The 26,190-nt window shown below is 35.3% G+C and overlaps 1 protein-coding gene across 1 annotated transcript in view; it reads left to right on the top strand.

Moving 5' to 3' along the window:
* The window catches only part of FAM174A (family with sequence similarity 174 member A), a 44,642-nt gene extending 35,381 nt beyond the window's left edge, over window positions 1-9,261 (top strand). The window contains exon 3 of the mRNA XM_032275610.1: window positions 8,695-9,261. Within this exon, the coding sequence (XP_032131501.1) occupies window positions 8,695-8,698 (4 nt within the window). The 3' untranslated portion in view covers window positions 8,699-9,261. The remainder of the gene's footprint in view (window positions 1-8,694) is intronic.
* The last annotated feature ends 16,929 nt before the right edge of the window (window positions 9,262-26,190 follow it).

The following is a 26,190-nucleotide window of genomic DNA, read 5'->3' as shown; positions in this document are numbered from 1 at the left end:
GATCTCTTGACCTCGTGATCCACCCGCCTCGGCCTCCCAAAGTGCTGGGATTACAGGCTTGAGCCACCGCGCCCGGCCATGCGTTATTATTGACCATAGTAACGCTGCTGTGTAGTATAACTCAAAATCTATTCTTCCTATGTATCTTAAACTTTGCACCCTTTAATAACAATTCCCCATTCCCTTCCTCCCAAACACAGCAGCCTCTGGTAACTACCATATATCACTCCACTTCTATGAATTCAACTTTATTAGATTCCACGTGTAAGTGATATGCTGTATTAGTCTTTTCTCTCTCTCTTTTTTTTTTTTTTTTTTTTTTTTATTTTGGATTGCAGAAACTTTAAGGTGTAAAACGGAAGGGATGGACATGGGAGGGAGAATATTACCAACCATAGTTGGAGTTGAAGGACAACATGAAAACCAGGACCTCAAGTTTATGGGAAGAAAAAGTCCTAAATGCAATTATTAGGTGTTAACTTTTCCCAGCACTCTCAAACAGTGTATGTTCTCTAAAATTGAAAGACATTATATCTTATTTAAAAGGACCTGGGAAGAATAAAACTCCAAGAGTCTAATATTTGCAAATTCATTTAAATGAACAGACAGTGATAATACTCTTGACTGCACTAGAACAGTTTGTCTATTCAAACTGAATTTGTATTTACAGCCATTTTGATACTTTAAGCTTATCTGTATTAGCTTTAAATTATCCTTAAATGTCTGTTATGTTTTTAATTGTGTCATCATGTGATTATATAGAGGTAGAACATTCTTGAAGCTTGGGAAATAGTCAAACCGAGGTTTCCATGAAATGTGTTAATACCATATACTTGCTATGCCTCATAGAGAAAGATTTTATGGGGTAGGATGGGATGATGGTCTTTTACTACAAGTAATAGTAAACCCTGTGTTACAGAGACTTAAAAGTTTCTCTCGTGTCATAAGAAGTCTGCAGTGATTGGCTCTTGGTATTAATTCAATGGCCCTTTGATTACAAGATCTAAATTTTCTCAAACCTTTCCTTATGTTTGTCTTTTGCTGGTTATAAGGCTGATGTAGTTTCAGCCATCACATCTGTGTTTTAGGCAACAAGAGGGTGGAAAACAAGAATCCACACATCTGCCTCTGTATCTGGAAATCATAATTTCCAATCCTTCACACACATGCACGCACACACACACACACACACATACACAAACATTTTTATTAGTGAACAAAAGAAAGAAAATAAATATTTAGTAGATAACTTATAGTATATCACTATTTGACTCTTCAAAATATTTTTTGAAGGTTAAATTTGTCCACTGATAAAAGAGAAATATTTGGGTTTGGTGTCACTGAATGAAGGCATGAATTCTAAGGCATTATTATTCATGACTAGCAGTTTTGTAGAGAAAGAAGAGGTATCCAGGACAATAAGTAAGCAGGATAGAGTATAGCCCATACTAGTAGAATGTCTTGGTTTTTTATTATTTTATAGTCTGTTTGTTTGTAGAAGAAATAGGAATTCATTGCTATAACCAGAGTAGCATTTTTTTTTTTTTTAGTACAGTGGAAGTTCTGTAAGTGATAGAAAACTGAGTATTTGACATAGGATCTAATCTTCAGATTTCAATGACTAAACCATCCAGAACTGAGAAGTATTATGATAAAATAAGGAGTAACAGAGCATAATCATATACACTTAAGTGCTTCTTGAGTGCCTATTATTGACTGAATGCCCTTAAACCAATCTCTTGAATCTTGATTCCTCCTCCTTACCAAGTTGCCTGCCAAATAATGTATAGGACTGCATTTTTAAATCTTTCCCAGTTTTTAGTCTCTGTAATTGGCTGTTTTAATCTTGAAGACTACCCTAAAAAGACAATCCTTAATCTTAATTGAAAACTATTTAGTTTATCCAAAACCTCAACAAAAATCCAAAAAACTTGAGAATGTCCAGCAATAACTCATCAAGATGACACTAGAATTCAGGCTTCCCTTCTAGGCCAGAGTTTTTTGTCCTCTGAATTATTTCCAAAGTTTGTTTGTAGTTTTGCAGTAATAAAAAAGGAGATTATGTTTTTCTTTTTTTTAAATGTATTTTTTCTATTTTTTGATCCCCATCATCCCATTCAATACCAAGCAATATTTCTCACAGTTAATAAAAACTCAACACATTTAGTGATTAAAAGAATGAATGTAATTTAAAAAATATTTGTACCTATTAAACTTAGCAGCATGCATAGCCCAATGTGTTGCATACCTATTTCAAATACATTGAAAGCCATCAAGGCATTAAATGTTGTGGTTACCTATGTTTGTTTTCATATAAGACTATATATTTGACATAGATTTATGTATACTTATAATCCATTTCACTGCCATAGAATGTAGTTGAGCAAGAATATAACATTCTTAGTTTTTCTTCATTTTATATTATAATGGTGGAAAACTGAAAATTTCCTGTTCAGCTATTTTCCACTTAAGTTTTGTCAATTCAGGATGTAAATATCATTAGTAAAAGATTATACTCCTTTTTTATCCCCTCTCTTCACTTGAAATTGATCCAAGTTCTGTGAAGACATACTTCATTATTCATTTAATCTAAGACACCATTAATTTTAAGTACATCATTAAGAAAGAAAAGAAATAGCTGTCAATTAAATTATAAAATAATCTGGCGATATTTTTAAATTATACAAGAAACATGCACACTAGCCTCTCAGTACTTTTTGATAGTGCTAGTTTCTAAAGAATTTGGCTGTTTATATTTGCAGTTGCATTGCTTGGTATATAATAGCTTCTCAAAACAGAAACTAGCAGAGTTTTCATTTATCTGGGGTATCTTTTATCTTAAGAGATCTTGTTTCTTGGCAAGAATGTATGGGATTCATGCCATTGTTCGGTGCTAAAGAGGTTACTATTCTCTTTTATGTTATTCTATATATTAAAAAAAAATTGCTTCAGTGGTGATTCATGAAATAAACTTTTTGAAGATATTTTAAACCTCATTAAATTCATCCTTGTGATACATTAACAATGCATGTAATTCCCTCAAAGTGACAACAATGCAAAGAGCTTTGATCCACACATACAGGCAATGGCAGTTATGTAAGAACTGCCAGCTGTCTGACAACTATTGAAAGATGCCATCAATTGAAAGATACATCTGAAGTTCAGAGATGTTAAAATGTGAAAAATATGTGTCTGCTAAACTGTGAAATATAGTACTGTTCATAGGAGAGGTCATACTTGCTGTATTAGGGTTCTCTAGAGGGACAAACAAATGGATTACACACACACACACACACACACACACAGAAATTTATTAAGTATTAACTCACGCAATCACAAGGTCCCACAATAGACCATCTGCCAGCTGAGGAGCAAGGAGAGCCAGTCCAACTTTCAAAACTGAAAACTTGGAGCCTGATGTTTGAGGGCATGAAGCATCCAGCATGGGAGAAAGATGCAGGCTGGAAGGCGAGGCCAGTCTTTCTCACATTTTTCTGCCTGCTTATATTCTTGCCATGCTGGCAGCTGATTAGATTGTGCCAACCCAGATTAAGTGTGGGTCTGCCTTTCCCAGCCCACTGATTCAAATGTTAATCTCCTTTGGCAACACCCTTACAGATATACCCAGGATCAATGCTTTGTATCCTTCAGTACAATCAAATTGATACTCAGTATCAACCATCACACTTGCAGTCTTCTATCTTTGCTGGCCACAGGTGAGGGATGGCTTGTTCTGCTTGGTTTTGGAGAACAGCCTCTATCCCTGCTATTCTTGCCAAAAGAGCCTCCTGTTAACAGACCAACTAGGATTATACTTTGCACTTCTGGTTCTGTCTGCATAGTTTTTTGTTTGTTTGTTTTGAGATAGGTTTTGGCTGTTGCCCAGGCTGGAGTGCAATGGCACGATCTCAGCTTACTACAACCTCCACCTCCTAGATTCAAGCAATTCTTCTGCCTCAGCCTCCTGAGTAGCTGGGATTACAGGTGCCCGCCACAAAGCCCAACTAGTTTTTTGTATTTTTAGAAGAGGCGGGGTTTCACCAAGTTGGCCAGGCTGGTCTCAAACTCCGGACTTCAGGTAATCCACCCATCTTGGCCTCCCAAAGTGCTGGGATTAAAGCCATGAGCCACCACACCTGGCCTGCAGTGTTTTTTTGAGTCAACCAGTCTACCTTCTACACTTGTATATCACCTCTCCAGGGAATAGGAATCCTTAGCTATTTTTCTCATACCATGTTAATGCTCCACTTTTTTCAAACTGCTTTGGGATTCCTGAGAAAGAGCAACTGAGGGACAGCAAAACAGATTTCACTTGAGTAGGTGGCAGTTGAGTTACAGTTATTTTTTAAAAGCTACATTAATCAAATAAGAGCCTATGAAGGCCCAGCATGGTGGCTCACGCCTATAATCCCAACACTTTGGGAGGCTGAGGTTGGTGGATCACTTGAGGTCAAGTAGCCGACATGGTAAAATCCCATCTCTACTAAAAATGTGAAAATTAGCTGGGCATGGTGGCAGGAACCTGTAATTCCAGCTACTTGGGAGGCTGAGGCAGGAAAAATGCTTGAACCCAGGAGGTGGAGGTTGCAGTGAGCCAAGATCGTGCCACTGCACTCCAGCCTGGGCAACAGGGTGAGACTCCATCTCAAAAAAAAAAAAAAAAAGAAAGAAAAAGAAAATAGCCTATGAAACGAGAGAAAGTTGCCTGTCGAGCAAGTTGAAAATATAAGCCATGGAAAGGACCTGTTGGGGAATATGTGCATGCTTTCTCTATAGAGTGCAGGATACATGGTGGAAGCATGCATAATTTGTGCACTGTGCACTGCACTGCAGCCTGGGAGACAGGGTAAGACTCCGTCTCAAAAAAGAAAAAAAGAAAAAGAAAAGAATAGGCCTGTGAAAAGAGAGAAAGTTGCCTATCAAGGTGAGTTGAAAATATGCTCCATGGGATGGCTGTGTTTGGGAATGTGTGCATAGTTTCTCTATAGAATGTAGGGTATATGGTCGGGTCATAGATAAACTGTTAGAGTTGGGGCCAAATCAGGAAGATCATGTTTAAAAAAACAAAAACCACACCAGCAAAACCTTCCTAAGTGTGTGGGTTTCATCCATTGTAAAAATGCTTATAGATCATCAAATGCTTTTAAGTGAAATTGTCACATTTATATTCTGGAAGATGATGCTGGTAACCTTGTGAAAGATGAGTTAAAGTTTGGGGCAAAAAAATGAAGGTCCAATATTTTGAGGTCATTTCAGTTGTTCAGGTGACAGGTGTCAAAGCTGAGGCAGAGGCTAGTTTAGCAATGTAAGGAATTGAAAAACCTCGACAAGATAATGTTACTATGCAATACTCAGGACGTGAAAAGTAGAGATGACCTCACTGCTCCTATTGGAGTGGTGACTAAATGGATAACATTATCCTTATTTGAGTTAAGAGTATACTGCTTAAGGCTGGAAAAGAATTGACTTAACTCTTGATGAATTAAAAATATTTTCAATTGGGCATATAGATAAGAATGCCTTCTTCAGTATTACGTTTGGTTTGTGGTTGAGTCATGCCAGGGAGGGAGTGGGGAGTGGTGGTTCCTATAGTAGATGTTGAACATCATGAAAACATCAAGAATGGAATTCAGAGGAAATTCCCACTCAAAGAATGAAATACTGTAAATGAGAGAACTGGTCATACAGTCTTATAAACAAGTCCAAGAAAATGTTGGGCACAATGTATTATGATCAGTAGATCATAATAGACAGTTATGCTTATTTGCATATGTTTTGAGGTTAATTATGAGTCTCAAAATACCTTTCTGAAACCATACCTTAAGAGACTCTTTATGTGGTAGGTACTTTTCTATTCCAAAAAAATCTTGTAGATATTCCTTAGGGTCTCATATATGGTCAAGTTCAAAAGGCTATTTAGTGATAGAATTTGGATTAGGTTCTAGTCATTTTGAGTTCCTTTCCTAAATTATGAAACTGCAAGTTTGATTTTACAGACTGACTTTTTTTTCCGTAGTCCACAAATTTATTATCAATATTATCGGTTTCAAGCATTAAAAGGACAAGAGCTGTGCAAAAGAATTCTAAGTGTCATTTTTTAAATAACCTTCAGTATGTTTTTAAAGGATTAAATTTACCTACAAAGTAAAAATATATTAGAACCTCAGTAGCTTATGCTAATCATTCAGAGAACTATTGCAGATTGCTGACTAAAGATTCAGATAAGACAAGATGAAAAAGAGCATTATTTGTTTTCAGATGTTTTTCCAATGAAGTTCTAAATGTTATGGATGATTATAAAGGAATATTTGTTAAGTTTGCAAAATCTGTACATTTTGGGTTTTTTTAATTTGGTTTGATTGAATGCTTTTCATTATGATGGCTCTTATTAGCAGGAATTTTTTTGGAAGCCAGGATTTAGATTAGTAGTAAAGTAAGTTGTATAATTAGAATTAAATTCTATTAAAATATGTATGTTTAAAATATATCTCAAAGCTGAATTAGAAACATTGTATTTGGAGGAAAGTAGACCACTTCAATGCCTTCAGTGCTGAATTCATGGGGTTCTTTGAGGCCAAAGGCATTGCCAGTATTAAGAGAACTTTAAAAGTCAGTCCCTTACTAGCAATGTACTTCCTGACTTCAGGAACAAAGCATCAGTGGAACCAGTCCAGTAAAAAAACTTCTTGTACAACTGAAATATTGGCAGCTTGTGTTTATCTTTTCCCTTCAAGGCTTAGTGGTTAGCAGCTTTGTATGTAAGGGCAATCCTGATCAGAAACTCTACTGCATTTGCACAAAACAGTACTGTTAGTCTATCCCTTCTGTCTTAAATCATACTGCTCACTTCTCTTATGTACTAGTAAGTGTCATTTGTGGCATTTTTTCTTTCCAGAATAGGGCACTTTCATCTGTATTAAAAACTGTTTAGGCAGATGTCCTTTCTCCTCAATGATTTTCTCAGTGATTTCTGGGAACTCTTGTCTGTTGCCTCTTGGTCAGCAGAAGCTGCTTCTCCTTTTATCTTGATATTTTTTTTTTAAGCCAAACCTCTTTCTGAAATTATTAAACTACCTTTTGTTGGCATTAAATTTTCCAGCTTTAGCTCTTCCACCTTCCTTTTGCTTTATATTATAGTACAATGATTTTGCTGTTTCTCAAGTTATATTAGAGTCTGTAGGTTTGCCTTTCTTATAGCAATCATGTAACCATGTAAAAGCTGAATTTTTAATATGATATAAAAAGTTATTTGACAAAAAGTGCAAAGATGTTGTGCCTCCTGATGAAGCTGCAGTGACAGTTTCACAACTTTTTCTTTTCCTTTTGATCTTCAGACTGGATTCATTTTTCTTGAAATGGCAGGCAACCCCTGCTGCCGACTTCCATCTACAATACATATCAAGCCATCCAACTTTTTTTTTTTTGTAATATCATGACATCTGCTTCCAGCAGATGCAGTTACTGCATCACTAGTGGCATTTTGTATGGGTACCATCATGTTATTCAAGATATATGATATTGCACTAAATGCAGTAGAAACTATGCAAGAATCATGAGAGATCACCTTTACTGCAGTACACAATTTACTGGAGATACAAATTGCCCATGTGGAGATGATTAGTGTCACATGGTATTTTAAGTAAATACCAACAACACTTGAGCTCACCATAAGAATAACTAGAGGGGACTGTGAAATTACTACAGTAGTATACTACGTACTACAGTTAATTTTGTGCAGTTATAATACTGCATCCTTACATTTACTTACATATCTCGACTACAAATAGCACCATGTACAATCTGTGCTTATGTGCATAAATTTTGATACATTTTAACAATTTATAGTATATTTATATATATATGTTACGATTGTAAGTAATAAAATAGACCAGCATCTATATTTATTTTATCAATTTATGGCATACCTCTTCCTTAATTTTTTAAAATATTTCTTTTTTTGAGATAGAGTCTTGCTCTGTTCCCCAGGCTGCAGTACAGTGCTAACTGCAGCCTCCACTTCCCAAGTTCAAGTGATTCTCCTACCTCAACCTCCTGGGTAGCTGGATTATAGGTGTGCACCATCACACCTGACTAATTTTTGTATTTTTAGTAGAGATGGGCTTTCACCATGTTGGCCAGGCTGGTCTTGAACTCCTGACCTCAAGTGATCTGCCTGCCGCGGCCTCCCAAAGTGCTGGGTTATAGGTTTGAGACACTGTGCCTAGCCTTTTTTGATATGTCTAAACTATGTAGTGTATTGTGATTTTTTCAAATTCTCTCAAATCTCAAAAAAACTTTAGAATATATTTATTGAAAAAAAATCTGCACATAAGTAGTACCACGCAGTTCAAACCCATGTCATTCAATGGTCAACTATATTATATACTTAAGTCAACTAAAGTCATTTATGAATATTATATTAGGGCAAACTTTATTGTGAATACAACATAATCTTTACTCACAGTAGTTAAATATAAAATTCCTTTAAAAAGTTAGAATTTCAATGTAAAAGATAATTTCTGAAATAATCTAGACAATTCATGCATGTGTTTTATTGGCGTTCTTTTTAATAATTTTTTGAGACTAAATAATTTGATTATATTCTTTCTTCCTCTCTAAATCTTTCTGAATATTTTAAAATGTTTTTAAAGTGTTCCAGAAAGGATGTTTATATATATATATTTTTTCTTGCAGATAAGAATGTGCCTTTTGATGAAAGGACTTTATCTTTCTACAGTGAAGAGTGGACTTTCTATGTTTAAGGAATAAGAAGCCACTATATCAATATTGGGGGGGGTATTTAAGTTTCATACATTATGACAACCTTTAATTTGTTGTTGCAATAAATACTGTATTCTTTTTTGTATCTTTATATGTATAGGAATACTCTATTAATAGGCTCAGCGATGTTGGGGATAAACTATACTGTAATAGTTTATCAGTTTGATAATTACTATAAAATGGTGTTTTCTGATCAGTTTTCATTTATTGCTTACCATATGATTGTAAACTGTTTTCTTTTATGTATTAATTAGTTAATGCTAATTATTTTTTTGCTGGTGTCATATGTTAAAGAGCTGTATATTCCAACAACCAACTGGTGTGTAAAAATAATTTAAAATTTCCTTTACTGAAAGGTATTTCCCATTTTTTGTGGGAAAAAGCCAAATTTATTACTTTGTGTTGGGGTTTTTAAAATATTAAGAAATGCCTAAGTTATTATTTGTAAAACAATAAATATGATTTAAAATTCTCTTAAAATGGTCTAGATAATGTGTTTATAAAATAAACTTAAAGACTATAGAATTGAAAATTAATATATATCATTGTAAGTGATTTATTGGAAAATCTATCAAAATGTTCTTCTGTTTTAGCAACTACTATGTGAAAGTAATGTATGTACTTTGATTAGATATTTCAGAAACCTGTGAATTTCAAAGCCATATTATATCTTTACTGTACAGTAAGAGGTAAATATGGAAATAATGGCATAGTTCAAATACTTGACTGTTTTATGCAACAGGAGATTGAGGAATTAAAGTAAACACATAGACTTTGGAGTCATCTATATTCAAAGACCAACATCACGATCTCTGAACAATTATTTAACCGCATTGAGATTCAATTTTTCATATCCTAGAAGTTAGAGGAGAATTTATAGGAAAAGCTGGGTTGTGAACTCTGTTGCTTACTAGGACCACGGAAGTAATTTAAATATGCATGTAAGTCAGGATAGGCTAGGTCAGAGAGAGTTAACATATGGTTCCAAATCACAATGGGTTGCAACAAGGATTTATTTCTCACTTCTGCTACATGTTTTTTATGAACTCTGATTCTGCTCTTTGTAGTCTTTTCTCCAGGACCAAAGATGTTGGGAAAACCTCTGCCCCAAATATTGGCTCATAACTAAGCATCCAGACATAATGCACCGAGTGCTAGTTCATTAGGTTCTGCCCCAAGGTGATAAATTTCAATTTCACCTATATTTTATTGGCCAAAAAAACCATTAAAGCTACATACAAGTTCTACAAGGCAAGGATAGATAATCCTCTAGCAAGGAAGTAAATTGGAGTATTTGGCCATCCACAATGCAAAGTTACTTTTACCTGTGTGCCAACTGGCTTTCCATAGTGAATCAAGTCAACATGATGGCAATGTATATATGTATAATGTATGAGCAGGGACTAAAGTGGAAGGTATTTCTTCTTCTAAAGGAATCAGCCTCTCTTCAGATCCCACTAATAGTTACCATGAGAAAATACTTGCCTATGTTGCTAACTCTTAGTTTTTAATTTCCAAGAGAAGTCAAGCCTCTAGATATTGTATATGAAATCTTCTTATTTTAAAAGGTTATTAGCACAGAACACATGTTTGGATTAAATTTGGCCCCATATAGTATCTTGGAAATAATTCATTTAATAACTGCTGTCATTTATAAGCTAGCTTTTTCATTAGCACTAATTAGAAGTAAGAATCAAGAATAAGAATTCTGATAAGGCAACTTAAAGGATTATTTTCATAAATGCTCTCCAAGTTGCTTTTAAAGGGGATGTTGCCAAAATGTTTTCATCACTGGCACCGACTTAATTAGAAATATACAGTTTCTCTAGATGACTACTTTGAAAAGGATATCCTTCAACTGGACATGGAAATTCTGGCATGTTTGTTAAAAATGCCTTTATTATTTTCATATAGTCGTTCTTATACTGTAAATCTTGTTATAATTATCATAATAAGCCACATTTTTATTAAAGAGCCAGATAATACACCTACAAAATCACTTACAAAGCTGTTAGGCTGAATTTTAGCTTCTTTAGATACATAACAAGCATACTGATGAAATTGTTAGGATTTTTACCTAAAACCCTAAAACTCTGTATGTACCTTTAAAAATAACTGATGATACCTTAGATAAAACAAAAACATGCAGTTATTCTCCTTTCCCATATGGTACCTCCTTTTAGTGGTATTACTGGTTTTAGCCAAACCTAGGAGTTAGAGATTAGTAGAGCTGGTATAGTTGAGTCTATAGCTCAGCAGGAGAAAAATGGGAACAAAGAATAGGTTTTGGAATAACTTATAGGTGTTCTTTTATGCTTGAAGCTTCTGACCAACCCACTGTTTGTGGAGGTAGAAAATTAAGTAGCATCTTTCTGCCTACCTTCTCTTAATTATTAGGTGGATACCCACTGCTATGGAAACAAACCCTTGGGTTGCCTTGGCTGAGTGGTCAGCCTGCACCTCATCAGACTCTAGTTGGTGTTTGAGTTTCATTATTTTACCAAGGATATAACTAGCTGTCCTTTATCACCTATCCTCTCTTTGTCTTTTTTTCTTAATGTTTTTTCTTTGGGACTTTAGTTTGAATTATATTAATTTTAATTTACTCATTATAGTCATCATTTTTACCTTATTTACTTTTCTATTTTCTAAAATTATCTAACGACTTCCATTAAGTGAAGCAATAAAGAAAATATAGTTTGTTTTCTCTTATGTGGGGAGGTGAAAAATAGCTTATAAGGAAATAAATGAAGGGATGAAGGCAGTGGAATGATCCATTCCATAAAAATGGGCAATTAGAGTAATTATTTCCCTAAATACCCCTTTGGTTATCCCATCATTTTCAAGGATTTTTTTTTTTTTTTAGATAAACAGCTTTATATTCTGTGCCTTAGAATAATCAAACAAAAAGTATTCTCAATACCAATTTTGCTAAGATGTATGTTATTTCCGTTAGTTCTCACCATTTCTTACATTAGAAGCTGAATATTTTAAATTCATTGTCTTTAACATATTTTGTCTATGCCAGTCACATGTTACATGTCAGGAGGTAAAGGCAGAGGAGAGGGAATTTGGGGAGGAGCTGTCTCTAAAACGTTCATGTCTGGCTGGTAAGAAACTATGGCTGCTGCATCTCCCATTGAAAGATCCCATTGTAGATCCACAGTATAGGATCTGTAGCCAGGTGTTCTGGCTCCATTTTTGCATCAGATTCTAGTATATGTGTTTATATTTGCACTTCATTCTTACTATGCAAGTTCCTGCAGTACCCATGCCGTATCATCAGGAATATGTTGAAATTACGCAGGTGGTTTTTCTTAAATAGGCTTTTTGAAGCAAAGTAAGCAAACTAGCTCTGATAGTTGCTTCTCTTAATCTGTCAAGGTTCTTTTTAGGTGAAACTGGGCCCACAGGTATTATTATTTACCTAAAGAGGAATGGAAGTTTATTTCATCCTCTGAGTCTTCTCAGTCCTTTACTGGAAAAAATTCTTGACATAGCATGCAGCTTTGGCTGACAGCTGACTTTTTCTAATTCTTTGTCTCCAAAGCAGGAAGTATGAGAATGTTTTAAGCTCCAGACTTTAGTTCTTATTCCCTTGTTTTACGTATTTTGCTTACTGAATATACTGTTACTCATCTGTGCATGATTGAATATATTGTTATCCATTCAGGGTCCAAGTCCCCTTCCTAAAATATAAAGTTTGAGACCAGCCTGACTAACATGATGAAACCCCATCTCTACTAAAAATACAAAAATTAGCCAGACATAGTGTGGCAGGCACCTGTATTCTCAGCTACTTGGGAGGCTGAGGCAGGAGAATCCCTTGAACCCGGGAGGCAGAGGTTGCAGTGAGCCGAGATCGTACCATTGCATTCCAGCCTTAGCAACGGAGCGAGACTCCCTACTCCAGTTATTGTTTGTTTGTTTGTTTTCTTGTTTGTAACAGGATAGATTGTGCCCTTTCAGCCAGCCTCATAAACAAATGCACCTTTCCACCTTCTAACTGGACCCTCAGACAAATTTTTTAACTCTATTTTTCCAGTACTAGGAAACTTATCATGAGCCAATAGTTTCTCACAGATAAATAAGCTAATGTTTGGGTAGACTGTTGCCAGTGTAGTCAAAAAGGCCAGGAAGTCTGCAGATTTACCTGTTTCCAAGCAGCAGATGTGATTTTTTATTAGCTGTCCTTGACTTGTCAGATCTGCAATACAATATACCTAGAGCTATGGATTTAACAAATCCTAAACCCTAAAGGTAAAATCAATAGGTATAATCTTTCAGAAAAGACAAACTCTGCATCATTTCTGCTGATAATTATTTTATTCTTAGACTACGGCTAGATTAGCTCCAAAAATAAGCAGTCCAGTTATTTGACTTGTATTTTCTAATGAATTTTAGTATCCCATTTTCAAGATATGTGAATTATTTTAAAATATCACATAGTTTTATTATTTTAACTTTCTACAGGTGAACTAGCCTTTTGTGGATAAGGTAACTTCATCAATTTTATTTCTTGCATCCACAGGAATGCTTATTGCTTCTGATTTAGTTGATAGGCACTAAACATTATTCCTAACAAAGGCACCTACAATGAATATCTGTGCACAGTATATTTACCTTTACCTCTTTTTTGCTGTCTTTGTATAAAATTATATCTAAGGAACTGAAAGGCAAAAAACTGTTAGCAGAACCTAAGGGACTCTTCATAAGAGTGCTGAAGAGCAAGACAACTTGTGTAGGAAAAATGTGATGGGACCTAGCCTATGAAAATATATATATTTTCTTAATAGATGTGTAATGGTCCAATCCTTACGGATTCATGTTATACTGCCTTGAGGAGTGGCCTAAATATCTGTAACAATTAGAAAGCTCCATGAGTGATTCTATTGTAACCCTAAATGGAGAACTTCTGTTAGTGTGCAGATAATCACACTGTGATCTAAAGCAGAGTCCAGAGGTGACCATACCCTTATATTAAATTCTGGCTCCATTATTTTTCCAATCTTACTTATCTTCATTGTTTCTTTTTCCACAGTCCACTGTTTTCCACATACAATTAACGGTTAAGACTAATTGAATACTAGTGTGTTCAATGTTTTAGATTTGTTAATTCATTCAATCCTCACAATAACTTTGAGCCAGGGACTGTTATCCCTATTTTTGCAAATAAGGATACTAAATCTCAGAAAAATTGCAGAATTTGCTCCAAATCAAACAGCTAAAAAATAGTCAAACGGCCTGCTAAATGCATTCAGGAAATTTATTTTTGCCAATGGAAAAATCTCAGTTTGTTTCTAAAGAAAGGAAAAGTTTGTTTGTAAATGCATGTAAAATAAAAAAGAATCAATTCGAGGAGGTGAGGAAATTGAGGCTCAAGGAAACAATAAGTAGGAAAATTAGGTCACAGCCTAATTTCATGGTCTCAAATCTATAAGTTGCTGAAAATGTGCCATAAATTTCACTCAAGAGAGAGGCAAAAGCTGTTCAGTTACTGCTAGTGAAGAAACCAGAGGAAATTTGTTTTCCAAGGTTCTCAAGGAGTAATGTAAGGAGATTCTATGGTATAAAGTAATGAACACTTTCCTCAATATATCTATAGTAACTCCAGAAAACTATCATACACATCTTTCTTATAATGCCTTTTAACACAGATTAGTGTGTCTTATACTAGATGTACTTACACTACAATATAATCCAGTAAAATTCATTTCAGAGAAGCAAAATAATCCTGTTAGTATACAACCATTTAATAGTTTATATTAACTGAAGGGTAAATTTTAATGCTATCTAAAGCAGCCTTTCCCAAAATACAGTCTGTGAAACAACCTATAAAAACGATCACTATCTTTCCTTGGTTTCTCTCATATCCTCCATTTTCATTCGTTTTTTTCTTCTCTCTTTCTCTTTTTGTTTGTATCTCCTCATACTTATGTATCTCTTTGTCTCTTATGTTTCTCCTAGATTTTCTCATCTTCACACTCATCTTTCCCTGGTCATAACCACCCATTACTTCAGTTATGATACTAATCGAGTTTCAAATAAAGCATTGCACCAAAGTTAAACAGGCAAGGAAGACTTTATTCAAGGCTGTTGCAATGGTGAGATGCCAGAACTAAATCTAAACTCAACTTCTCCAGAACAAAAGGCAGGAATGGCTTTTAAGCACTGGTATGCCTGGTCAAAATGTACTGGAGAATCATAGGGCATCTGTGTTTGTTTGCTAATTGGCTTTACCCAATGGAAAACTAAACTTCTCACATCTTTATGATAGAGGATAGTTTTGTAACTTGGCTTCAAGAAGATAGGAGCTGAGCTGAAAAACTACCATCTGTCATAAAGTGTCATAAACTCTATCATAGAAACTGTTGGTGCTACCTCCCTTGACATTTATTTAGACTTCAAAAAGATGACTTTTTGGCCCTTGAGTAAAATATGCCTGTGTCCTAAATTTGTCAAGAGGCTTTAATAAATATTTACATCTGAAATGCGCAAATAGTAAATTTATAACTATGTTGTCTAAGGCATATACTCAAAAAAAGCAAAAAAGTAGATAAGTGGCCACAAGTTAGAAGCCTGTCTAAAGTTCAGTCAAGCTGAAGGGAACATTAATGCTGTTTTGAACAGCAGATTAATCAGAAATGTGGATTTCCTTATATTTTATCTGATATTTAAGAGTGATATTTTCAAGCAGATATATATATATATACACACATATATACAGTATATACCTTCCAACCCACATGGATGGCCCAGAGATACTTCAAACTGTTGGTCATTATCATCCTCATATAAAGTCCCTGGGTTGCCAATCTCAGTGAAGGGCACTGACATTCATTCAAGTGTGCAAGCCAGAAGTCAGGCAATCTTCCCTTAGCATCTCCATCATCTTCCATACCCCAAGCAATACTTTGTTCATATACGCATACAATCAAACAGAGAAATTATCAATACCTAATTAATTTTTTCAAGTTAAAATTATTGGACATATATTCTATAGGCTAGACCACTAACATCTCAGTTGTCTGTGTCTTTCATTTTGCGGTGAAATGAACAGAAATGTTCTATGAGAAAAGTCCTTACTTTTCTACTGGGTACTATCTGAGCCAATTTCCAGATTGAATTGGGGCCTTCCATCCAGGCATATACACTAATTAGGCTCTCCATTTTCCATTAGAGAATTTAAACTCTATCTCCATCTAAGCATTTGAGTCCATCTTTAATCACATATAATGTTTGTACTGCAAGATTTTATCAGCTTCATTTATCCAAAGCTTACTAGCAAGAGATTTTTATAGAGACTGGCAGCAGAAATCATTGACCCCCAATTTCTCTATATTCTTAATTTTATCCGTGGGTTAATTCAGACTGCCAACAGCTGTACAAGACGGCTACACTGTTTTCCTCTTGTAGAATTTCCTTTAACTATCTGTTATTATGTCACTGCGGAACAGAGATGTTATCAAATATATAGCTGTAAACAATAAGGTTATATTTAACGTGTTAGTAAGGTGTAAGTTGTCCAATATATCACAGCATATATCTTTTATAAGGGATTTTGAGCAATATTTTACTTCAGTATCAAAAATTTTGGGATTTCCTTGAGCAGCTAGTTTTATTTTTAAGTTACATACTCTGAGGAGTTTGCAATTATATGACTGGTTCTTTCTTTTTGCCCACAAAACTCAGGAGATGAACCAAAAGACCCTGTTTATCAAAGTACAAGACTGTATAATATCATTCTATGTATTCACTTTATCCCTGGAGTATCAGTTTGGTTATGTGGCTACATGTAACCAAAAACCCAAATAGGAGATTCTGTTTTCTAATATCTTGAATTCAGGGAGTCTGTGGTTGCTAGTGCTTCTTTATAGCTCAGGTGATCCAGGCTCAAGGGGCTCTAAAAATGCTTTGCTATCTTCTTTGTGATCTTAAGATGACTGTTCCAGCTCAACCATCCTGACTTTGTTTGCAAAAGTTGGGAGGAAAGACCGAAAGAAATATGGATGGTCCTTTGAACAGCTGTTTCAGGTTTCTATTATTTCACATAAAACACTTCAAAACTTAGTAGCTAAAAATATTTGTCATCATCTTTTCTTCTGTGTATTGATAAAGCTTAACTAGCTTTCCTCACTTGAGATCTTTCATCTGATTACAGTCAGATTGTGTCTGGGACTGGAATCATCTAAATATTCAGCGGAGCTGGAAGTCCAAGATGACTCACTCATGTGGCTGGGAGTTGATACTGACAGTTGGCTGGGAGCTCAGCTGAAATGCCTGCACACAGCTTTGGCTTCTCATAGCGTGGCAGCTGGGTTCTGAGAGGAAGACTCCCAGTAGTAAGCATTTATAGTGTAAGTGGCAAGTCTTCTTATAATCTGGTTTCACTTGTTTGAGAATATTGCATCTATCACATTCTATTGGTCAAGTGAATCTCTAAGGTGAGGTCAAACTCACAGAAAGGAAATTAGATCCCACCTCATCATATGAAAAATAGCATATGTGGGCACAGAGAAAGGATTCAATGTTGACTATTTTTGGAAACTTTCCACCACTGTCTGCACTCTGGCTACCAGTATTCATGTTCTTCCCACATACAAAATCAACTAAGGTTTGAAGTCCAGGATTCATCATTCAAATAAAGTTCAAGGGGAATGAGGGTCCAACTTCTCAGGTGCAATTCCTCAAGTATAGTTTGTTTTTAACAGAAGAATTTTGAACCAAAGAGACAAGTTACCTGCTCAGTAGCACAATAAGTTATCTTCTTAACTGAATGCTCTATATTACAATGGTGATACAAGGCCAGTAAACTGGCAAAAAAAAATCAATTTAGAAAAGACTGTGCTCTGGCAAGAGACAGATAGCAGTCACTCAGGGATGGCAATTTTGAAGTCTAACTGAGCACATGTCACCAGTTCCTTGATTGGGGCCCAGTCCTGCCCCAGAGAATGTGTCTCTATGCCACTTGGCTCTGCCTTACAGGCACCTGTCTTTGTGCCCTACACTTCCATTCTTTTCCATTAGCAATGACCTGTGTTTGCTGTTAAATATCTTTCTCAGCCTACTTTCTCCTAGAAAAAGTTTGAGTCCCCAATGGCTCTTTTTTAAAAAGAATTCTGAACTGCCTCTCTGACTTTTAATTAAGTCTTAATGAGGTTCACACCATTAGACAAATGCTAACCTCACAATTTATTCATCAGAAAGGGTCCTCTTCATTTTAGAATTAGAGTCTTGATACTGTGAATTCACAGCCTTAAGATTCCTAGGAGCCCTGTTGTCTAGTTGAGAGAGTCTTTAAAATACTACTTCATATTCACAGATGCCTTTTTTTCTTGTTGCAGCCCTTCCATAAATGTTTTTGAGGTGTCAGTAAAGGGTCCTCCAATTGCTCTATTGAAATGAACTCTACCCTGATGTCATGTGTTACTGAAAACACTTTGGGATTGAGTTTTACTCTGAGGATATTTCTTATTTTGAGAAAAATGTTGCTGCTTAGAGAACCTAGCGATGATAAATAATTCTATTTTGAACACAGTGAGTCTTAAATCTTTTTTCCCTTAATTTTTCTATAAGACACTGAATATTGTGTTTTGAAAAATCTCATTCTCTCTGTAAGTACCTAATGCTATGCATCCAATGGATACTTTCAACATTCTGCCTGGAAATCTCCTTAACCTGATGTAGAATTCATTAGGACCATTTTCTATTTACGGCATTACTGCAGCATGTTATAAATTCTGACTGCTGTGAAAATAAACTTTTTCGTCACTGAAAGGCTTTATGAGACCTAGTCTCAGAAGTTCCTGAATGTAACTTCTGCTGTGTTCCATCAGCCAAATTAGTCACTAAGGCCTTCTCAGGTTCATGAAAAGATAAATTAAACTTCACCTCCTGGTATATGATGGAGCATTTATGTAAAGATAGGGAGGCAATTTATGGTGGGTTATTGTCAGAGATTATTTAATGCACTAAAGCAAAAATTTCCCAGAAATCCTCAGCACACTTTAACCTTTTCTTGTTGAAAAGAATTGTTTCCTATTTCAGAAAGCCAGCAGCAAAGTACTGGAAAATATGGCTTTCTGTGTGTATGTGTGTGTATATGTGTGTTTGTGTGTGTGTGTGTTCATTGCCAAACCACAAAAAAAAAAAAAAATGAGGAGTTCTCTTAGTGAGAAAGATGAAAATGGATGTTTGATAGGAATCTAACAAAGTTTTCTGTAGTTCATACTTTGGCTAACACTTAACATTCTTTAAACAGTCTTCTTTTAAATGATGTAACATAATTACCTCTTTTCCAGTAGAGACATCTCAAACTGTCTTCCAGTTATGCCATCCAACTAAGAATTAAAAGTATGTGATCTTGGTGATATTTAATCTCAACAATAGAAGGACTAGTAGTTCCTACTAGTCTGGCATTGTATTACCTAAAAGATAAAGTACCTATTCTTAAAACATGTACAATGTTTGAGAAGAAATAGATTAGCTACTTTGAGAAATGTAATTCAGTAAAAGAAGGGATTAAGCAAATATGGAGAGGCCACTGATCTCACATCTCTCAAATCCTGCTGATCAGGAACGACAAAGACTCCCTAGACCAACAAGAGAGTAAGATCTTGGTCAGTCAGTCTTTTACTCCTTCATTCAGTTTCTGTGTTCCCTGGCTCTGCCCTCTGAGATGTTGTACAGATTTGATACTTCAAAAGCCTGAAGAACTCTTGTATAGCCCTCAGTAACTACTGCCTGTGGTTGTGTGTTGGAGAGTATGGTGATTCTTTGGTAAATTTTTAAGTGGGGCAATGACAGTCATGAAAGTTTGCAGTCCAGACAGGGTGTTTGGTCACTATATGTTCTGTTAGAGCATTTGTAGCTTAATTGTATCTAGTCGGTATCCTGTAGGAGTAACTATAGCTAAAGATCTTACCTAATTAAAATACTTTACATTGAATATTCTTGCTTTGTGATTGGGCCTTTATGTCCATTGTCTTGGGATAATTGAAAAATAATATACCTGGGGAGAGGCTAAACTCTTACTCTCATTTTTGCCTTCAGATGAGCTGCATTTTCCTGGCTGCCTATGAGTTTATCTCTTGCTAAGTTTGTTGCTTTGCTATCTTTGCAATGGCTTCTATTTAAAGTATTAAAATTGCCTTTATTCTTCCTTTTTCTATGTCTTCAAATTATAGGATTCTCTGGCAATATAAATGTCAGGCTGTGGGCAGAGAGTGCTTCCTTATCTAAGTGGCATTTCGCTCCGTCTGTGCTTGCAGGCTATTTACTTCTCACTTGGATCCATCTTGCTCTTGCAGAATTTTCCTAATGGTGGCAATAGGAGCCAGCACTAGCCAATATTCTTATCAGTCCCTACTCTTTCAAATAATATACCTTTGGTCAGCATATATTTTGCTTTACAAAGTACATCAAGTGACAATTTAATCAAAATGTATCCCATTATATATAAAGTCTGTTCAGCTTTCTTGTGTCTGGTGTCCAAAACCGGAATTTTCATCTCTCCACTTTCTCCATTAAACTCTAATTTAGTTTCTGTTACTTGTAGCAAGGTATTTCTAGTAACAATTACTAAATCAATTGAGGTACTTAGTGCAACAACAATGCATTCTGGCTAATTTAAGTGGCAACTGTTATCTCTTAAAATCCCTAGATTGGCCAGGGACAGAATTGTCTAAAGGGACACATCTCTGCCGCCACAATTGTCACTTAACATTTGTGACATTAGGAACTGGATAAGGGAACTGCTACAGCTGCCCCTGAAAAAATAGACCTCTGTGATTAAAGGTGCCAAAGGTTCAGATCTCTCTGCCAGAGGCTGCCTCATTTTGTTCCACCAAACTTGTGTTTGGTATTACAAAGCAGTCTAGGGATTGCTGTTTTTAGCTTTTCAGACTCAACTTTACAGAAAGACAAGCTAAAAAAAAAGATGCAAGAATGGATGTTGAATAAGTGGATATGTAGAATTTGCCATATCTGGCTTCATTGTATTTTCTCTCCTTGTTGAAAAACAACATAACATAGTGACAAATACAGCATAATAGGTTCAGCACACAGACTTCAGTGACAGCCGTACTTCACTAGCTATATATCTTTCAGTATTTCTTAAGTTTTATAAACCTGAGTATCCTCCTTTTGAAAAACTTGGATAAATCACCTATATTATAAGCTTAATGGGAAGATAATAAAGGATAGAATGAAGAGTTATTAGTATAATACCTATATGAAGTAAATTCTCACTGAGTGATAGTTACTGATACATTATTTCCTGTTTGAGGCAATCTCCTTTGATTTTTCTCAATATGAAATTTTCTTGGTATTTATTTTGTAAAGGTACTTTAGATATTTTGAAATTTCTTTTTAGAATAAGACATGGTTTAAATAAACATAAGTAATCCTGAGTATTAGAATATTGACAGGTAGCAAGAAAAGTTAAGAGCTAGAAATAAGAGTATCTCGGGGTATTCAGCAAAAGCTATAAGAGCCTTTTTCTAAAAGGTGTATCACTTCATGTTTCTTTTTGAATCATAGATAAGGTGAGTCTTAGTCACTAATTTCACAAGTTTTCATTAAGCACTTTCTATGTGCTAGTCATTCACACAGAGGGGAAAGACTGATAAGACCTCCAACCACATGGAACTTCTGTTCTAGTAAGGTAGACAGAAAATAAAGCAGTGTTTACTTTATTGTACTGTTTGTACACTAAAGCAGTGTACAAATGCAGGTAAAATCCTTAGATTATGACAAGTACTCTGAATAAAATACTGAGTTGCTTTGCCTGAAAAATTTTGGCGGGTCAGGTTAAGCTCCTTAATATTGAAATAAAAGAAAAGCTTTTCAAAAAAAAAAATGCTTCTCAAAGACAGTACATTTAAAATGAGACCTGTGGGAATAAGAAGAGACAGACATGTAAAAAATTAGTGAGAAAGCATTCCAAGGAATTACAATCTCAGTATTCCCTAGATGGTAAGTAATTCAAACTGTTACAGAAACTTAGAGAACACGAGGGTGCCTAGGGTTTAGTGAGCTATTGAAGGAAGTCTGGTACAAAACTAAAAGTCATTACGAGCCAGATTATACAGGGTTATAAAGGTCTAGCAAAAATTTTTGGTTTCATTATAACTGAAATGTGAAGAGGAAGCAATGGAAAGACCTAGGGTGGGGTAATGATGTAATCTAATTTGGGTTTAAAAGGATGCCTTTGGCTTTGGCTAATACACACACACACACACACACACACACACACACACACACACACACACATATATAAATATTAGACTGAAGTAAGTGGAGAAAATTGGAGAAACTATAACTAGTTAGGAGGTTTTTGAAATATGTAGGTGATGTATGGGACTAGGATGGTGATACAGGAAATGGATTTAAGCAAATTATACCTGATATGATTTTGACATATAACCATCCAACTGGACCTATTAATAGATTGTGTGGGAAAGACAAAGAAAAAGGAGGAGTCAAAATGACTCCCAGTAGTTTTACTGCAATAATTAGCCAAGATGTAGTATACCCAACTACACAGGGAAGATTAACAAAAGATTAGGTTTGAGATAAATATTTTCTCAATTTCCAGATTTTCGCTTTAATCGTGTTAAATGTAAGATTTTGGCTGGGCATAGTGACTCATGCCTGTAATCCCAGCACTTTTGTAGGTTGAGGCAACATGGCAAAACCCTGTCTCTACAAAGAAAGCAAAATTAGCTGATTATTGTGGTGCATGCTTATATTCCCAGCTACTTAAGAAGCTGATGCAGGAGGATTGCTTGTTACTGGGAGGCAAAGGTTGTAGGGAGGCAGAGATTGTAGTGAGCCAAAATTGCAACACTGCATTCCAGCCTGAGCAACAGAGCAAGACCCTGTTTCAAAAAAAAAAAAAAAAAAAAAGAGATTTGAATGAGATGGCCAAGTGATTATATCAAGTAGACAATTTGGTATGGATCAGGAACTCAGAGATAATGAAATATGCTTTGATTATTGTCAAAATGCCATAGTATTTACATCCATGGCTCTTGACTAGATTTTTTTTTAATGTGCATTATCAACATAATGACAATATTGATCATGGGTAAAAAAGGAAATAACCTAGGGAGATTGTATAGATTTAGTTGTAGAAAAGAGAAATTATAAAATCCTTTTTTGAGGAACCTCATCCAGAGATTGTGAATAATTCTTTATTACATGTTTTTGACTAAGTAGGCTACAAATTGCAGAAAAAGAACTGTATGTATGTGTCTGTGTGAGTAGTATGTGATTTAGGGGGAAAAAGTTATGAGAATGGATGAGATCACCTATTACCTAGGGAATGTACATAGATTTAGAATGGTAGAAGGCCCAGAATGAGCTCCAAGAAATGTCTATTTTCAAAGGCATAGTGGAGGAAGATACACAGATACACAGAAGAATCTTTTAAAATTACTACTGACATAGGAAAATTAGCATAAGGGTAGTGATATCATGGGAGAAAGGAACATTTTTAAGGAAAGATAGAGTGGTCGACTGTATCAGAGATGGCTGAAAATTTCAATAACATGACATAAAACTATATATTGAGTTTAGAAATATGAAAGATGTCACTGGCCTTATTAGATTAGTATCAATGATGGGGACATAAACCAGATAAAGGTAATTTGAAGACTGCATTTGACATGATAGAGGAACAATATAGAAATGCTTATTCTTTTCCATGAATGCAGGTGAAGAAATGAGACTCAGAGAAGAAATCAAAGTCCTTTAGAAAGCATGAGTGATGGGGATATAGAATCCAAATGGAGGGTTTGGGATTTTATATGAGCACAAACTTTTCTTAAGATGTAACAAGAGAGTAGAAGACGCTGGATGCAGATACTGATAAGACTAAAAATGATAATGTAAAAGTGAGAGATTTTGATGAGACTATTAGTCTCATCAAAATTGTGCAGTTGCCATGGAAAACAGTAGGGAAGTCCCTCAAATAAATTAAAAATAGAACTACTGGCCGCATGCGATGGCTCACATCTGTAGTCCCAGAACTTTGGGAGGCTGAGGCAGGTGGATCACAAGGTCAGGAGTTTGAGACCAGCCTGGCCAACATAGTGAAACCCTGTGTCTACCAAAGATACCAAAAAATTAACTGAGTGTGGTGGTGCAGGCTTGTAATCCTACCTACTCCGAAGGCTGAGGCAGAAGAATCCCTTGAACGGGAAAGGCAGAGGTTGCAGTGAGCTAAGATAGTGCCATTGCACTCCAGCATCAGCGACGGGGTGAGATTCCATCTCAAAAAGAAAAAAAAAGGGGTTGGGGGAAATAGAACTACCTTATGATTCAGCAGTCCCACTTCTGGGTATTTATTCACAGAAATTGAAATCAGGGTCTTGGAGAGATAGAACTCCCATGTTCCTTATGGTGCTATTCACAATAGCCAAGATGCGAAACAAACTAAATGTCTATTGATGGACGAATTTATTTTTTAAAATGGTATATACATACAACAGAATATTATTCAGCCTTAAAGAAGGAAATTCTGCAGTAGGCAACAACATGGATGTTGTTACAGTCAGGCTCTACATTACAGCTGTGTCTCACCATCAAAGTTGGCTGGCAACACAATTTAGGTTTACGTTTCCATGGTTAGCAGGCCTCGTTTTATGCAAAAATATCTATTGGCCGAGCATCAGGGTTCATAAACGTAGCTGCCCTCTAGCTGGATGCTTGCTTTTCTTTTCTTTTTTTCTCTTCATTGGAAAAGCTTAAAGCTATTTTTGCCTTCAAAGAATAGGGATACATCAGCCTTACAGAGTAGGCCAATTCTTGGGTTCATAAGCAAAATTCTATGCCAATGTGCTAATATACCTTATTTTTAGTTTTTAAGTGCTTCACTTTGAAAAGAAAATTCACTTCTACTACCAGTTCTTTTTGTTTGTTTGTTTTACTTTTAGTTCTGGGATACATGTGCAAAACATGCAGGTTTGTTACATAGGTATATGTGTGCCACAGTAAGTTTGCTGTCCCTATTGACCTGTTATCTAGGTTCTCTCCCTTCACCCACTAGCCCCAACTAGCCCCGGTGTGTGTTGTTCCCCTCTCTGTGCCTATGTGTTTTCATTGTTCAACTCTCACTTATAAGTGGGAACATGTGGTGTTTGGTTTTCTGTTTCTGTGTTAGTTTGCTGAGAATGATGGCTTCCAGCTTCATCCATGTCCCTGGAAAGGACATAATCTCATTCCTTTTTATGGTTGCATAGTATTCCATGACGTATATATACCACATGTTCTTTATCCAGTCTATCATTGGGGTTGATTCCATGTCTTTGCTATTGTAAATAGTGCCACAGTAAACATGCACGTGCATGTGTCTTTATGGTAGAATGATTTATGTTCCTTTGGGTATATAACCAGTAATGGGATTGCTGAGTCAAGTGGTATTTCTGTTTCTAGTTTCTTGAGGAATCACCACACTGTCTTCCAAAATGGTTGAACTAATTTATATTCCCATCAACAGTGTAGGAGTGTTATTATTTCTCCACAGCCTCACCAGCATCTATTGTTTCATGACTTTTTAACAGTTGCTCTCTGACTGACATGCTACTCCCAATTCTTAAACTAAAAATGGTAGTAAGTAAGTATATGGCACAGGAAAAATTGAAACAAAGATAAATCCTGTAAAATCCAAATAATTTTAAAGGACAGTTTCTATAAGACAAATACAAATTAAAAGTCAAAATATTTATATCCAATAAAGTTAGGTTTTCTAAGTTAAAGTTTATTATTTTTCACATGTATATAATTGTTTTTACTATTTTTTACTTATGGAAAATTCAATAAATTTTATTTAATTTGGCAATGACTTAGTGATTACATACTACATGGAGATTACTAGACTGACAAATTAGGAACTAAAAGTGAGAATTATTTGTCCAGCCCTTAAGGAGCTTAGATTATATATAGTTATTTAAAATAAATCTAACCCAGTATTTTCTTTAATTGTGTAAAAATCATTTCCATTGTGTTTCAAATATGTCTCTTTAAGACATAGATCAAAACACAATTTTTTATATTAATTTTCTTCTAATCATACACGTGACCAAAAAAAAAATCTGATGATGATTCCAAACTAATTATTTACTAATACTTTTTTCCTCCACTCTCACTTATTAGTTCTCTTAGAGTTTTCCAAGGAATGTATGTTTATATGGCAAATTTTCTTCTACTGATTTATTGAACAATTTGTTACTTTCTCTTGTAGTCATTGAATTTTTCACACTGTTACCAACTTAATATACTTTACGTATTTCATTGATTTACTTATTAATATCTATCAAGTCATTAATTAAACCATGAATAAGTTGGCAAGTAATTTACTGCTTTGCTTGTAAGAGCCCATATTTTTTGGCTCTTGGGGCATAATGG

Source organism: Sapajus apella, unplaced genomic scaffold, assembly GCF_009761245.1.
Source record: "Sapajus apella isolate SASKATOON/1434 unplaced genomic scaffold, GSC_monkey_1.0 scaffold1, whole genome shotgun sequence".
Lineage (NCBI taxonomy): Eukaryota > Metazoa > Chordata > Mammalia > Primates > Cebidae > Sapajus > Sapajus apella.
Note: the sequence above shows the minus strand (reverse complement) of the source record. Positions and strands in the feature narration are given on the sequence as shown.